Consider the following 15061-nt stretch of genomic DNA (forward strand, 5'->3'; position numbering starts at 1 on the left):
GCAAGGTAGTTATCACATTTATATGAGCTAGACATTGCCATCATAAACTGGAACAGACTGATTTTCATAGACTCTTACATTTTTGTACATACAATCCCCCTAAGCTCTGACATGTTCAGAATTAGGCTATACAACGAATTGCGGGGTAGTACATCTCTAGAGCCAGGATAATTATACCAATTAGCCAAAAGAGGGCGCAGACGGAACACAACTAGACTTCCTGCACTCCCTGGGAACCGGCTGGTTGGTTTCTTTCAAGTAGTGGCACAAGAATTACAAACCCAGTTAGGTGTGCTAACTTCGGAATACTGAAAGTTACAGCATACGGATATACAGATATGCTTTAATATAGATTCTTATATAAATAGATCGATATAGAGCATTTCTGCCATTCAAACAAAATAAATATATGCCTTGCTTAGTGTATCAGTTTGTATCCCAGTAACTTAGAAGAGTAAGGTGGCAGGATCAAGACCAGGGAGGTAAAGAGAAAGGAGGGAAGAAAATGTGCCTAGAAGTGGTATGTCTGAGAAAACTAAAAACAATCTTCGGGAAAGGGACCACCTCTGGCTCTCATTGCTAAGGCAGAGGTTGGCACTGCGGACCTCCCAGGTACATAACTTTAAGGTAGTTACTGCTACTACATGAAGTATAAATATGTCCGTAAAGCTCTTTAGGGGGTCTACAGTTGGCTTTGCTTTTGCTCAAGGTTCTCATTTGACAGGAATGTATACAGCATAAGGCATTTGACTGATATCTATCTATATATCTACACATTACCTCCCTATTAACAGTTCTGTCACCAGACCAAATTTGGTCAATATGTTAGCTTGCACAAAACCCAACTCAGTTGCCTGACACGAACATACTAATTTTGTGATTCATTAAGCTCTATAAATATAACTTCTCATATTAAATTTACTATGCATCTTATCAGCACCAATAAATATTTTCATCTGCCACGTCTAAATTTTTAAATAATAAAGTACTGCAGTCAGAACATGAAAGACATGGTATTTATATCTCTGAGAACAGCTTATTCAATTATTTTAGAAGGTATTTACAATTCCTGAAAGAACTAACTACAGTAGAGTTAACTGGCTGACAATGGAAATCTGTTTCATGATTTCTCAGGTATGACTCCCTACTCTCAGAACTAAAAGGAAAATATTGATATGCTCCAAGAACAGCAGACCTCTTCAATCTTCTCTTCAAGGCAAAGACTGTGAGGGCATACACTTTCTAAAAAGATATATGGATTTTGCAGTATTCTCATGGAAAAAATATAAAAGCTGAATTTCTTTTCAAAGCATGCTAAATGTCTTTTCACACAAATCATCTATGCTTTCCAAGAGACCATCACCATTAGAAATTTAAATTTGTATAAGCTAATGATAAATATAGATCATTATGTTTTCTTATTTTTAAGGTCATTTCTTAACGTTAGCTACTAACAAAAGGTATGTCAATCCAAATTTGTAGTTGGCTGATTAAAATTTCATTTCAATGTGGGTGATTATAGGTACGCAAGAGTTACTTATTTTTACTTGCAACTTCCTATACAGTTTCATTATGAGTTGGCCAATACCTATACATATAAACGTCCAATATGTAATTTTAGATATACTAGTAGGTAAAGAAAAAAGTACATATGTTTTTCAAAAGCACAATATTCCTCTTTATACTGTACATTATATATTATCTAGTTACACTAGTATTTTAAAAACATATGCATTCTAATATAACTGTACTAGAAAAGGTATCTGTGGAATTATTGCAAATCCTCTACCCTTTTTGCTCACCAAAATCTTAGGGTAAAACAGAATACATGCCTGTGTGGTCAAAAGTTCCATCTTGGAGCATTTTAACAACAACCAATAATCACATCAGTACCGGGAAAAGAAACGGGAAAAGCTAATATGGGAAAAAATCTTTCCTTTAAAATAAGGTAGGTAGTTGGGTGCTTTATTTTAGTGGTGTTTTTATTTTGTTTTTGGTGAAGAGAAAAACAGAAAACATTAGAGAGCTACTTCTAAGAAAATACTGCCCTTTTTCGGTTGTTTTTGGTTTTTTGTTGTTCAATTCTATGCTGTATTAAAAGAATCCTGCAGCACATGTAAAAGGCAGTATTTATTACTACTTAAGCTATTATGTATGTGAAAAAGAAAATTTACATAGAATATAAGGTGTATCAACTTTTGTAAACCCGAAGCATTAAATTCAGATTTGGTTAGTACTGCTTAAGAGTGAAAAATTTAAATAAACATCTGAAATTTCCCATAAATTAAAACCTATAACACTGTCAGTACTAAAAAAAAAAATATGTACAATTATTTTATCTCAATCACCGCCTTTTGGGTTTAATAATAAAAGCATTTAAAGAAATCCCTGTGGAAAGCTAATTTGAAAGTAAACATGCTTTAAAACTTAAATATAGATCTCGTATTAGTCCCACAACAGGATCAAGATCACTATTAAAATAAAGCCTGGGGCACATTATGATGCCTAAGATTGGTGGGTGGATTTTAATTGACTTGAAGACTGTCATAGTTCTATTATCAGAAAACCTGTAACGCATTTCCAGCATGGAGGACCCATCTGTGCCCACCATCCATCTGTTTAGACGTGATTGGCAAAGTGGTAGGGAACTCGCAGTGGTTGCCTCTGCCTGAAAGGAATAAACCACAGGATCTTCCAACGAGTGCCAAAAACTTCTGAGAAGGTCTGCTGCCATGGCTTTCGGGGCCTCGATCTACAGAAGACAGCATTATTAGTGAAAGACAGCACTCCCATGGTGCACTTCAGTCAGCTAAAACAATACAGGTTGGCTGGGGATCCATTACTGGACTCTGATGAATTGTGTCCCAGCATCACAAATACAGCTTTTCTTTCATTATGGCATGCAGCTGAGTTTTAACTCTGGCTAGCAGATATTGTATCTGTGTCGTCAATCAACCTAGGGCAACTTTTGAAGCAGAGGAGAGTCTCAGGATTAACAGGATGTGTGTCAACAACACAGTAGCAAATCTCTTTTGATGTACTTTCAGGACAAATAATTTAACTTACTTTAGTTAGACAAGTAACAAGAATGATCAGTACTTATTTTGTTTGAAAACTATCATGGCTTGAAGACCCCTACTGTAAGACTGGATTATGCTTGTCTAGCTCAGGCTTTAGACAAGGCACCAAGAAAAAGCCATCATTATGTTATCTTTCCACTACATGCACACATTTTTCAAATGTGGCCAGCTGTTTCCATTTTTAAATAAGAGCACCACAGACTTCGCTTTTATACTTACATTTCTTCACAACAGTTTGACATCTTTTCAATAGATGTTGTATCCTATTAAAAATTAAAGAAAAATTATACTCAGATGTAACAAAGTTATCAAGGCTTTCTTCCATATCTACTTTATGAACCTTTTCATCATATTCAGAGAATATTCTAAAGATTTAAACAGTTTACATATGGGTACTAAGAATTTTAAATTAACTGCATACATTGCTGAAATCCCCTTGACAAAAACAGAATGAACATTACACTGTGCCAAATTAAAAAAAATTATTCAATTACAAAACCTCACAAAAATTGTAGGAGTCTCACTTTATTAAAACATAACCCTTTATTATATTTGCTTTCTTTGATAATTCTTTTAAAAGTCTAGGATTTATTTTTAATTCAACTGTTAGTGAATAGGCACTAAAAATTAAATACCAAAATGATGAATTAAAGGCACTCATGAACAGAGAACTGCCAAGGGCCAAAGAGTGCTACTGGTTCTGGATTTCTATAAACAAATACAAATCCAACAAGACAATCTATGCATTTGCCACATATTACAGCATCTATTATTCTGAAAAGTAAACTTTTTTTAACACAAAAAATCAGTATCTTCATAATAATACAATTTTATGTGTTTTCTATAGAGCTCTAACACAAATATGTGAGCAAAACAATTTAACGAAGAAAAGACCATTTTCTAGACATGCTGGTTTCATGTACATTAAGAGAAAAATCCATCCTCAATCCACTGAGAAACCGTGACAGTACGTAATATCCAAATAATCAAAACACAAATCACACAATCTTATTGTAGACATATATTTATATCTTAAGCATACTTCAAAGCACTACAAAGAAAATACGTTCTTTTAAATATATGAAAAAAGGCAAGTTTTCCTCCTCTCACCCTCTAATAGCTTGCTCACATATGGCAGGTAGACTATGCTGTTATTAAGCAGTACTATTCATGCAAATATCTGGGGTGACAACTCCAATGCCAAGAACTTCTTTGGTTGTAAAACTCTCTTCCAATGATACTAATAAAAAACACTCTGACTTTAAAAATCTCTTTATAGAAGTTACATCAATGGCTCACAATATTAAGTTCTTAATGTATGAACAGCTGAATAACTATAGTTAGCCCACAAATGAGAAAATTATTTTTTTAGATGACAAAGTCACCAATAGCAGTGTTTCATTTCCATATTTCCTGGGAATTTGTGACAAGATTGTAGATTAGCCACATATTCCATATTCATTAGTTTTCCTATCGTGCTTTGAAATTCATGGTATCCAATGACAAGTCTATTTATAATTAACTTTTCTCAGCTCTGTTGCATAATTTCCTCAAAATAACATTTTACTTTGTGACAACACAGTCTGCAAATACATGAGAACGTTGATTATGGGCTTAGCGGAAAGTGGGGCCTCTGCTTCCACATCTGTATGGAAAGTGAATGAAGTAATTTTAACGGGTTCTTAGCAATGATGGGTGACAGGTTGCCCCAAAACAATGAAGGCAGGTTGTGCAATCAGGCAAAAGAAAAACAGGACAGAGGTCTGTAAGTGTTCCTAGGACAGGTAAGTAAATGGCCTTAAATCACACTTGCAGAGAATACTTACAAACTATTTTGAGATAGGAAAGGTGACTGACTACAAAGTCACTACTATACCTAGTATTATTGGAAATTTTTACTATGCATAAATTTACAATTTGATTGAAACTTTGAGGAACTTATTTGTGGCAGTAAAAGAATCAACTTCAAAGTCTTTGGATTCAGACATTACGAAAAGCTTTTATTTCCAAGTGCTTTTGATATCTTTCCAGGATCTGGTTCAAGAAATAAGTAGAATAGTACCTGTTAAGTCACCATAAACAGATGGTTATTCTATCAAAGAATGTGATGTTTACCATGATGTTTTGAACAGGATTTGTGAGGCTAGCCAAAAAAAGGTGTTTTTCCCCTCTATGAATAGCAAATGATTATTTCTCTGAAACTCAGCTATCAAGAATACTATTGTAAGAAAAAAAATACAATTTGTATTTGAATAGCCAAACATGGCACAAATATGTCCTTGTGTTGCTCAGAGCAACACAAGTTATCACGCTACCACATTCGTAAACACGATAGGAATTGCAAACCAGAGGAGAGAGGGTTCTACTGGCAGAGAACACTGAAAACCACAACTTAGTGCCAAAAGTGCCAACTGAGCCTTCATATACTGTTTGTTTTGTGCTGCAAAGCAGGGAAATGTGGGATATTTTAGAAAAAAAATAAAAATAAATAAAATAGATGTTGGTGCAGATTATTTCATTCAGCATGAAAGATTCAATACCTTTAGTACCGTCAGGAAAGATACTCAGAAAACTTTGTTCTTCAAAGAATGATAAGAAACAAGGTTTTTTTGTTGTTGTTGTTTGTTTGTTTTTAGAAACAAGTTTTTATAGTATGTTGTCTACAATTGGAATAGTTTACCCAGAAAAATACGTCATGACGATGGGTCTAGTGACTAAAATATCTAAGACTTCCATCTATCTGCATAACTAAGAGATATATGAAAATCCCTTCCTATTTTATTTTTAGAGAGAGGGAAGGGGGGGAGAGAAGATGAGCATGTGCAAGGGAAGGGGGTGGGACAGAAGAAAAGGGAGAGAGAGAATCTGAAGCAGACTCCACGCCCACTACAGAGCCCAATATGGGGCTTGATCTCACAGCCCTGAGATCATGACCTGAGCCAAACTCAAGAGCTTGATGCTTAACCAACTGACTCACCCAGGTGCCTGTTTTCTTATTTTAAGAACTGAAAGTTTATTTTCTAAAAAAGTAAACTGGAAACAGCAAGATCTATATGGGCTTTGCCTATTTTATCAACAGTTACTCTATCTTCTCCTGCATGTTGGTCTTACCCTAAGAAATGATCTTTCAGGGCACCTGGGTGGCTCAGTGGTTGAGTGCCTGCCTTCGACTTGGGGCATGGTCCTGGGTTTAGGTATCAAGTCCTACATCGGGCTCCCTGCAAGGAGCCTGCTTCTCCCTCTGCCTATGTCTCTGTCTCTCTCTGTGTGTCTCTCATGAATAAATAAATAAATCTTACAAAAAAAATATCTTTCAGATTCAGTCTAAGAAAGTAAGTTAAAATATCCTAACTGATAAGATTATATTTGGAAATGGAGGAGAGAGAAGTAGTTCCTAACAGAAAGTCAGAGGGAAGTATTTATTGTTTGTTAGAAAAATTAGGAGTATTGGGGGCCAAAGAGCAAGAATTTATCACCAAACATTTCCTGGTTAACAGTCCTAAGAATCTGGCCCTCCTGGAATAGACAGCTTGATGATACAATCCATCCAACTGACTCATCCTGTTTTGAGTTCATTTTCACCAAGCAACACTGCCATATATGTTGTTGTACAGGAGAAAGAATGTGCTGGAGAGTACTTTGGCACACCTGACAACTACATATAAGGGAATAAACAGTCAATCTGGTTTATATGACTATCACTTTTGAAGTAATAAACATTATTGCCTCTGGGCCTAACTCTGGAAACGTGTTCAAAGTGGAGTTTCTACACCTGCCAAACTGAAAACTTGATGCAATTTAAGAGCATTCTATCACAAAGACATTAAGACAGCTCACTCTAACCTCAATGATTGCCTACACTCTTTATTCTTACTTTATTGCACATACCTAATTCAATGATTCTGTTGATTTAATCTGGAGTTTAAAAAACTGCTCAGGAACTTTATTCATGAGAGATTATATATCTGTTTTATCTATCACTAATGTCTATTAATTCTAAGATAGACTTTTGCTTGACTTCCTAGCACCTCTTATCCATGTATGGACAGCAGCTTTATATCTTCCATGGCACCAAGCAGCAAAACTCTTCCGAGTGGATACTCAATATATGCCTGCAGCACTAAACTCACTGAACATGGACAGAAATAGCATGATTCCTTAATTTCTTTCATTGCAATCCAAAGAGAGAATATTTCCTGTTAATCATAGCTCTCTCTCCTCCTTTGAAGCCAGAACTCACTATATTCCTCATTTGAAATAATCAGTTCTTTAAGCATCTATCTCCAACAGAGGACCTATATCTTTTATTAAAGCTGTATCTTTTATTACAGATCTGAAGTTCATATAAACATTTAATCAGTCATGGAATCAAAGTGAGAAGGCAGCAGATCTTATATGTATAGTCACTGAAAATCTCTTTCCAAAATAATTCCTGTACTTCTCTTCATCAAGCCACTTTCTGGCTGTGTAACCTTAGGAAAGTTACTAAAACTCTGTATCTCAATTTTCAAATAATTCCTTACTCTTAGCTTTTGTAGGCATTAAATGAGTTAATATATATTAGAGCCCTTAATAAACCCTCAATAAATGGTAGCCCTACTTTTTACTAGATATTGCCTACTATACTTTTTATTGATATTTATTGATATACTATACTCTTTTTGAGAGGGCTGAGAGATATAATATCTCAATTATATTAGAATATAATTTTTAAAAAGTGGATTGTATAATGAAAGATAAAATAACGGGGACTATGGGAGACTACACAGATAATCCAATGTCCACAAGGGGCTTACAATCCAGTTGAAAAAATAAATACTATGTACATAAACCATGATTCATTTACTCATTTATCCATCTATCAAAAATATACTAAGACATATTATACCACAGTCCTTAGAATCAAGGAGCTTATAGTCAGTGAAAGCAGTCAAGTAGACAAGATAATTTGTAATACACAGAGAATGACAGAGAGAATGGTTACATAAAATAACATATTGTTTAAGTAAGCCTTAGGCTAAATATTTGGAACAGCTGGAAACCATGTTCACAATCAACACTCCAGGTTAACAACTCTTACATTTTTAATACAACATTATACTTTCAATAAGATTTCTGGTTACCAGTATACTGGTAAGTAAGATTGGTTAATGTGCTTCTCTGCCTGAGATTTAGGGAGTAACAAAAATATTAACAAAATATGACAGAGAGAAGCACAGGAATCATTGTGGGAAAGATCTACAAGTTAACTATAAATACAGGATTCAGTGCTTCCTCCAATCCTACAGTAATATTTTAAAGTCAGATCAAAAATTCATGTAGATTCAGAACATGAGAAAATGAATGGGTAAAAATTCAAGTAAAATGAAAACTCGTAACTGTTTAGCTTCTTTACCAAAAAGCGCATCAATTTAATCACTCAAGTAATTAATAATGCTTTGAGAAAATTAAAATGCACTATTCCTATGGAAGAACTTCTAGAAATAGTTTTAGATAGTTAATTACTTGCAATTTTATCAGAAATACAAGAAGACTGACACTGAGCCAGAGAGATGACACAACACAAATATACTTTTCACAGAGGAACGTGTTTATGCTAAAGAGCAATACAATTCCACACATAATAACTTTGATGCTAGAGGCATTTTTTAAAAGAATGCTTTTGTATTACTATTATGCAATGTAACTTAGTATGTATTTAAACCAATTCTTTGGCAAGGGAGAACCTAGGTTCTATAAAGTTCTCTATATATTCAAAGTTCAAAGAAATATTAATTAGCCAATACTTGTGTATAATATTAAAAGCATATAAGAAATGGCATTTTTAATTCTCATGATTTTTCTAGGTTTTTAAAACCCACTAAGAAGATATTTCAGTTAATATTACAACTAGAAGATTCTATTAGAAATATTTTGTTTTTATTAAACAAAAAATATAATTCAGAATAGAAAACAAAATGTTATACGGAATGCCCTTTATAAAAATGTTAAGTAAGCTGAGTTCAGCATAATTAGCCATGATTTCCATATTTGCAATGCTGATCTGTAGTTGAGTAAACCAAACATAATTTGTACAGAGACTATACTGAATGTTGCTATTCACCACACTGATTCAGTGGCATACTTGGTAAAATTTAATTATAAGGATTAATAATCTCGGGGCTACATTTCTGGGTATATATTAAAAGGCAGGTAAGTCCACTAATTGTCTGATTAATGAGAATGCCATTCAGTGGATAATCTCATTTAAACTAACTGAACATTTTGAACATAAGATACTTTTCATTGTATAAAATAATCAAGTTAAAGTTAAGTCACCCCTGCATTTGTGATTCTTTCTGCATTTGAGTAATCATGAATCAGGATGTGGGGAGGGGGGAGCATTTTCCCCCTTTTAATTTGAAAAGCTTTACTGTAAGCTATCTTTTTAGTAATTCAAGTAGAGTCCAACAACAGTACCTGGGAGACTAACTGAGCAAAAGCTCAAATTTTTTCTTTGAGAATTTAAAGCTCAAAACCACAGCTAAATACATCTTCCCCATCCTGCCCTCAACCTCACCACAACTGAGAAAAGCACTCTGCTCCAGAGGCGCCATCAAAAGCTTAAGCTATTATATAAACTCCACGGTGCCCAGGAAACAAAAATGCTGGTATACAAAATTTAGATAAACTGTCAGAGCAGTGTCATGGTACACAATAGCTCACTGTCAGAACCTCACCAGAAGGCGCTGTACCAGCTGTTAGAGCGCTTCTTGATGAACTCTCCCCAAGCCCAGTGACTGAAAACATGACTAATACAATCATCCAGCACTATGAGTACTGGTGCTCATCAGAATGGACATTATTCTTGGCTGTGTGTGAACTACTGCTCAATAAGAAATTCTGACAACATCAATTACATTAATAACAACATCACTATCCATTTCGGAAACAGAAACAAAAAGGCTAAGCAGACTAAGTAAGGAATAATTAGAATAATCTGCTCCCTAAATAAAGAATGCTTCAAAGCAGATTGCTCTGAAAACATTTTAACTTCAATATTAATTTTAGTAAATATGCACAAACATATCTTTAAACATATGTCTAAAATTAAATCTAAAAATAATCAAAGGTAAATCCTCTAAAATTGGGTTTAAGATAGTCTATTGCACAGAAACATCTGTTTGTGTTGAGATCTTTTAACCTTGGAAATGAGATTAGAAATCCACTGTTTTTAAATTTAATTTCTAGTTATTTTATCTGGGTCACAGATAATCTGCTCTTGTTAAATCTAAAATGACATCAGATAATCATTACTGTAATTATCCTGTTACCTTCTACTATAAATAAGAAGACAGGATCTTCTCTCTCACATGGACAGAAATTATTTATTTATTCCAAGTAAGAATAAGGAAAAAATTACTGAAAACGGATGTGCTGCTTCCTCAAAACCTCAATCTAAATCTAAAAAGGACAGCATTTGTTTTGCCTATTTGTTGTCTAATAAGCCTATATTCAAGTTATGTAATGATACAGTTTATATAATGAAATAATACTCCTACCAGTGTTTTCCCAAAATGCCTCCTGGTCTTTGGAATGCAGGAATAGGGGAAGGAGGAAGACGTCAGTGGAAGGATTAAATTTACTGTGATTCCTTCTCCTTTTCTTTCGTAAGCTACCTAACAAATTCATCACTTCTTTCACATTGTGAGAGATGCTTGGATTCAAATTACTACAAAAACACTCCCAGGTGTGAAATTTCCTGTGGGTAGTACTAATTTTTTCATAAAATGAAACAGCAAGCATACTGTATTTTAAAAAAGCAAAATCGGGATCCCTGGGTGGCGCAGCGGTTTAGCGCCTGTCTTTGGCCCAGGGCGCGATCCTGGAGACCCGGGATCGAATCCCACGTCGGGCTCCCGGTGCATGGAGCCTGCTTCTCCCTCTGCCTGTGTCTCTGCCTCTCTCTCTCTGTGACTATCATAAATAAATAAAAATTTAAAATAAATAAATAAATAAGCAAAATCTCTGTATTTTTAATTTTAATTAAAAATATTAAATTCTTTTATTTAAATACTGATAATTCATTAGATTTAAAATTAATACTGAGGTTTAACAACTTTAAATAATTAAACCTTAAAGAGCCTTAAATCAATGTGAGGAGGAGTACATTCTGGAAACCATAAAAGAAATTTTGTTTTTAATCCCAAAAGAGTGATGCTAGAAGCTCACTATGAAAGCCCAGAAAATGGAATTGAAATTTACTGTAAATGTCCAAAGTACTTAGATTCAATAGGAGGTAGAGTGGGTAAACACTGGACTAACAAATATATATCTTAACACTGCATTCTTTTTTTGAATGTTTCACAAATGTATAATTTCTACAGATATCAGAACTGTTTAGTAGAGTATTCTGAGAGGGCACTATATGTACACAGAAAGAAATGAAACTTTTGGAGAAAGCATTATATAACAAATGTGGTTTCTACTTAGTTTTAGAAATAGCACAACATCAGAACCCAAACTCCCCATCTTAAGACAATGAAGTGCTGTTCAGTATTATAGCAAAAGAAAAAATCATGCAATTTGGAAAATATTAACATGTTGGTAATACAGAAAAGAGTCAGAATAAAATCTGGTATCATATGTCCTTTAAAAACCAACAAATTCAGTAAGTAATCTGATATTCTTCATCCTTTAAAAAGCAACAAATTCAAAAAATAACTTTATGGCCAATTCAAAAGTGAACACTAAAATTTTATAGTGGAGATTCTTGAAAGATTTTTGAAGACTTTGCTGCCAAACTTCCTTCTCTGAAGCTTCTGGGGCTGCTGGGTAAGAAGGAACCTGTTGCCCCCAGCTATAAACCCAATGACCCTTATAAGTAACTTGCACTCTTAGCAGCAACATCCCAAATGTCCATTTCCAGCCATTCATCATTAGAAACTGAAAAAAAAATCTGAGAATTATCATTTCAGGGGATATAAACCTCTACCAATGATCTTGGCAACTGCAAAAGTGAAAATTCAAAGTGTGAGTATAATCTAGCAATTCTGACATAATTTAAAGATAGACTATAAAACAATTATGAATTAGTAGTATAAGAGTAGAGAAAAGAGGCAAAGACCTACTTTCATCTTCACTACTGTTATTAAAACCATGTTATTCATCATCATTCAAGAAATCATGATATTAAAAAATATTTCAAGCTGATTAACAATAAAAGTAATTTAAACAGACATTATACAATCGATGAACAGCGAATAAGCACATGAAGAAGTGTTCGGTATCACGAGTCATCAGGGAAACAGAAATTAAAACAAGATGCTAAAAAAACCGACCTCAGGAGTTGCAATTAAAGGCTGACAACAACAAATGTTGACAAGAATGTGGAGCAACTAGAATTCTCATACATCGTTGGTGAGAGTACAAATGGTACGGTCTCTTGGGAAAAAGATCTGGCAGTTGCTTATGAAACAAAAGATAAACTTTTCTTAAGTGACAAAGCAATTCTTGTCCTAGATATTGCCCCAAGAAAATGAAAGCATGTTAATACAAAAAGACCGGAACAAAAATGTTCTTAGTAGGTTTATTCACAATTGTCCAAGCTGGAATCGAGCCAGCCTTCTATCAACAAAGTAAATAATTGTGGCACAGTCATACAGTGCAATACTACTCAGCAACGATAAGTAATCATCAATACATGCAACAACACAGATCAAAAAAGATTATATTGAGTGAAAAACTTATATGAATGACACACATGAAATTCTACAACCAGTACTAATCTATGGTGGGGAAAAATCAGATCAGTAGTGCCTCTGCGGAGGAGGCAGATTTATTGCCATGAGGCATGAGGAAACTTTCTGAGGTGATGGTAATATTCTATGTTATGAAAAGTTTTGGGGTGCACTGCTCATCCAATAGGAACACCCAATAGGAACACTTAAATGTATGCTCTTCACTGTAGGAAATTTTGCCTCAAAGGAAAAAAATGTAAACAAGCATCGAGCTCTAGTTAATGATTTGCATGGTGAACAATTTGATGCAATTTATTTTGATATGTATATCAAAAGATAATATAGACTGATAGTTTGACATGAGATAATTATTCTACTATGTCCATTGTGGCTGGATATTCACCTACCCACATGCAAAATTCTTCAAAATTTCCTGTGTGTTTAGTATTTTTCCTATAAAACCTAGGGAGCAAAGGTTATGAGTACCTTATAAAGTATACAAACACAGGTTATACAGGAAATATGTTTTCCCTCCATTTCTGACTATTCTTTCTGTTCTATTCAGAGGCTGGTTATCACTACCTATATCTAATGTGCCTTTCCAGGGGTAGTCTGAAAACAGATAGAAGGACAGAGAGAGACACACAGCTATTTCCTGCATATTTCTTTTTTTCTGAAAGTTAACATTGTTATTAACATTTCTTACTGATCAATAAGAGGAAAGAACACATTAAGAAAATAGGACACTGACAAATTATATGCAAAATGAATGAAAATAAAATGAGTAAAATTAACACCTAACTTATGAGAGAAGTCATTTTGTTAAGAGCTATATTGTCATATAATTGATATACTATACAATTCACACATTTAAAGTGCACATTTTGATGTTTTTTTTAGTATGTTCACAGTCATTCAACCATTACCAAATATGTTCAGCACCTCATACAAGAAACCCAATATCCTTTAGCCATCACCTCCAGTCCCCCTAGCTCTCCACTCCTAGTTAACCATTAATCTCCTTTCTGTCTCTACAGACTTGCCTATTCTCCACATTTCATATAAATGGAATTACACAAAGGCAAGACCTCTTATGACTGGTCTCTTTCACTTAGCATAATGTTTTCAAGGTTCATCCATGTGGTAGCATGCATCAGGACTTCCACTTCTTTTTAGGGCAGAATAATGTCCATTGTATGGATAGTCCACATTTTGTATATCCACTCATCAGCTAACAGATATCTGGAGTACTCTCAGTTTGGGGCTATTATGTATGAACAACATTGCTATAAATGTTCATGTACAAATTTTTCCATGTGAACACACGTTTCATTTCTCTGGAGTAGACAACTAGGAGTGGAACTGCTGAATGAAGTGATGATTCTGTGTTTAACTTTTTAAAGAACTGCCAAACTGTTGTCTGCACTGTTTAACATGCCCCCTAACAGTGTGTGAGGATTCTGACTCCTCTACATCCTTACCAACTTTTGCTACTATCTTTTTTTCATACAGCCATCATAGCGTGTGTGAAGTGGTACCTCATCATGGTTTTGATTTTCATTTCTCTGATGACCAGTGTTATAGAGCATCTTTTCATGTATTTTTTGTCCATTGATATAACCTCTTTGAACAAATGTCCATTCAGATTCTTTGACCATGTTTTAATTAAGCTGTCCTTTTATTATTGAGTTACAGGAGTTCTCTATCCTAGATATAAAAAGCCCCTTATCACATACATGATTTACAAATATTTTCTCCCATTCCATGAGCCACCTTTTCACATTCTGGATAGTGTCCTTTGAAGCACAAAAGTCTACACTTTTATTTAACTATATTTTTTTCTTGGTTGTTTGCACTTTGGGAGTCATATCTGAAACACTATTTCCTATTCCAAAATTTACTCTTATGTTTTCTTCTAGGAGTTCTATAATCTTAGATCCTACATTTAGGTCTACAATCCATTTTGAGTTAATTTATGTATTATGGTTTGAGGTAAGGGTCAACTTTATTCTTTTGCATGTGTACATTTAGTTATCCCAGCAGCATTTATTAAAGATTTTTCTTAAAAAAAAAAAAAAAGATTTTTCTTTACCCCATTGAATAGTTTGGGTGCTCCTGTTGAAAATTAGTTGACCATATTTATATACAAATACCTCTAGAGTTTCAATTCTATGTCATATATATATATATATATATATATATATATATATATACCCTTGTGCCAGTACCACACTTTTTTGATTACTGTTACTTTATAGAAAG

General features: G+C 34.1%; 1 protein-coding gene across 4 annotated transcripts in view; it reads right to left on the reverse strand.

Moving 5' to 3' along the window:
* Positions 1-1968: 1968 nt before the first annotated feature.
* Positions 1969-15061, reverse strand: part of ZDHHC21 (zDHHC palmitoyltransferase 21) — a 59970-nt gene continuing 46877 nt past the window's right edge. For 2 of the 4 annotated variants that reach the window (XM_072841395.1, XM_072841393.1), the window contains exons 8-9: positions 3300-3343; positions 1969-2752 (exon numbers count right to left, since the gene is read on the reverse strand). In XM_072841395.1, coding sequence (XP_072697496.1) covers positions 2620-2752; positions 3300-3343 — 177 coding nt within the window. In that variant the 3' untranslated portion in view covers positions 1969-2619. Of the gene's footprint in view, positions 2753-3299; positions 3344-11728; positions 12006-15061 lie in introns of those variants that run through there. The other 2 variants (XM_072841394.1, XM_072841392.1) reach the window with 2 other exon arrangements.

Source organism: Canis lupus, chromosome 10 (genome assembly GCF_048164855.1).
Source record: "Canis lupus baileyi chromosome 10, mCanLup2.hap1, whole genome shotgun sequence".
Classification (NCBI taxonomy): domain Eukaryota; kingdom Metazoa; phylum Chordata; class Mammalia; order Carnivora; family Canidae; genus Canis; species Canis lupus.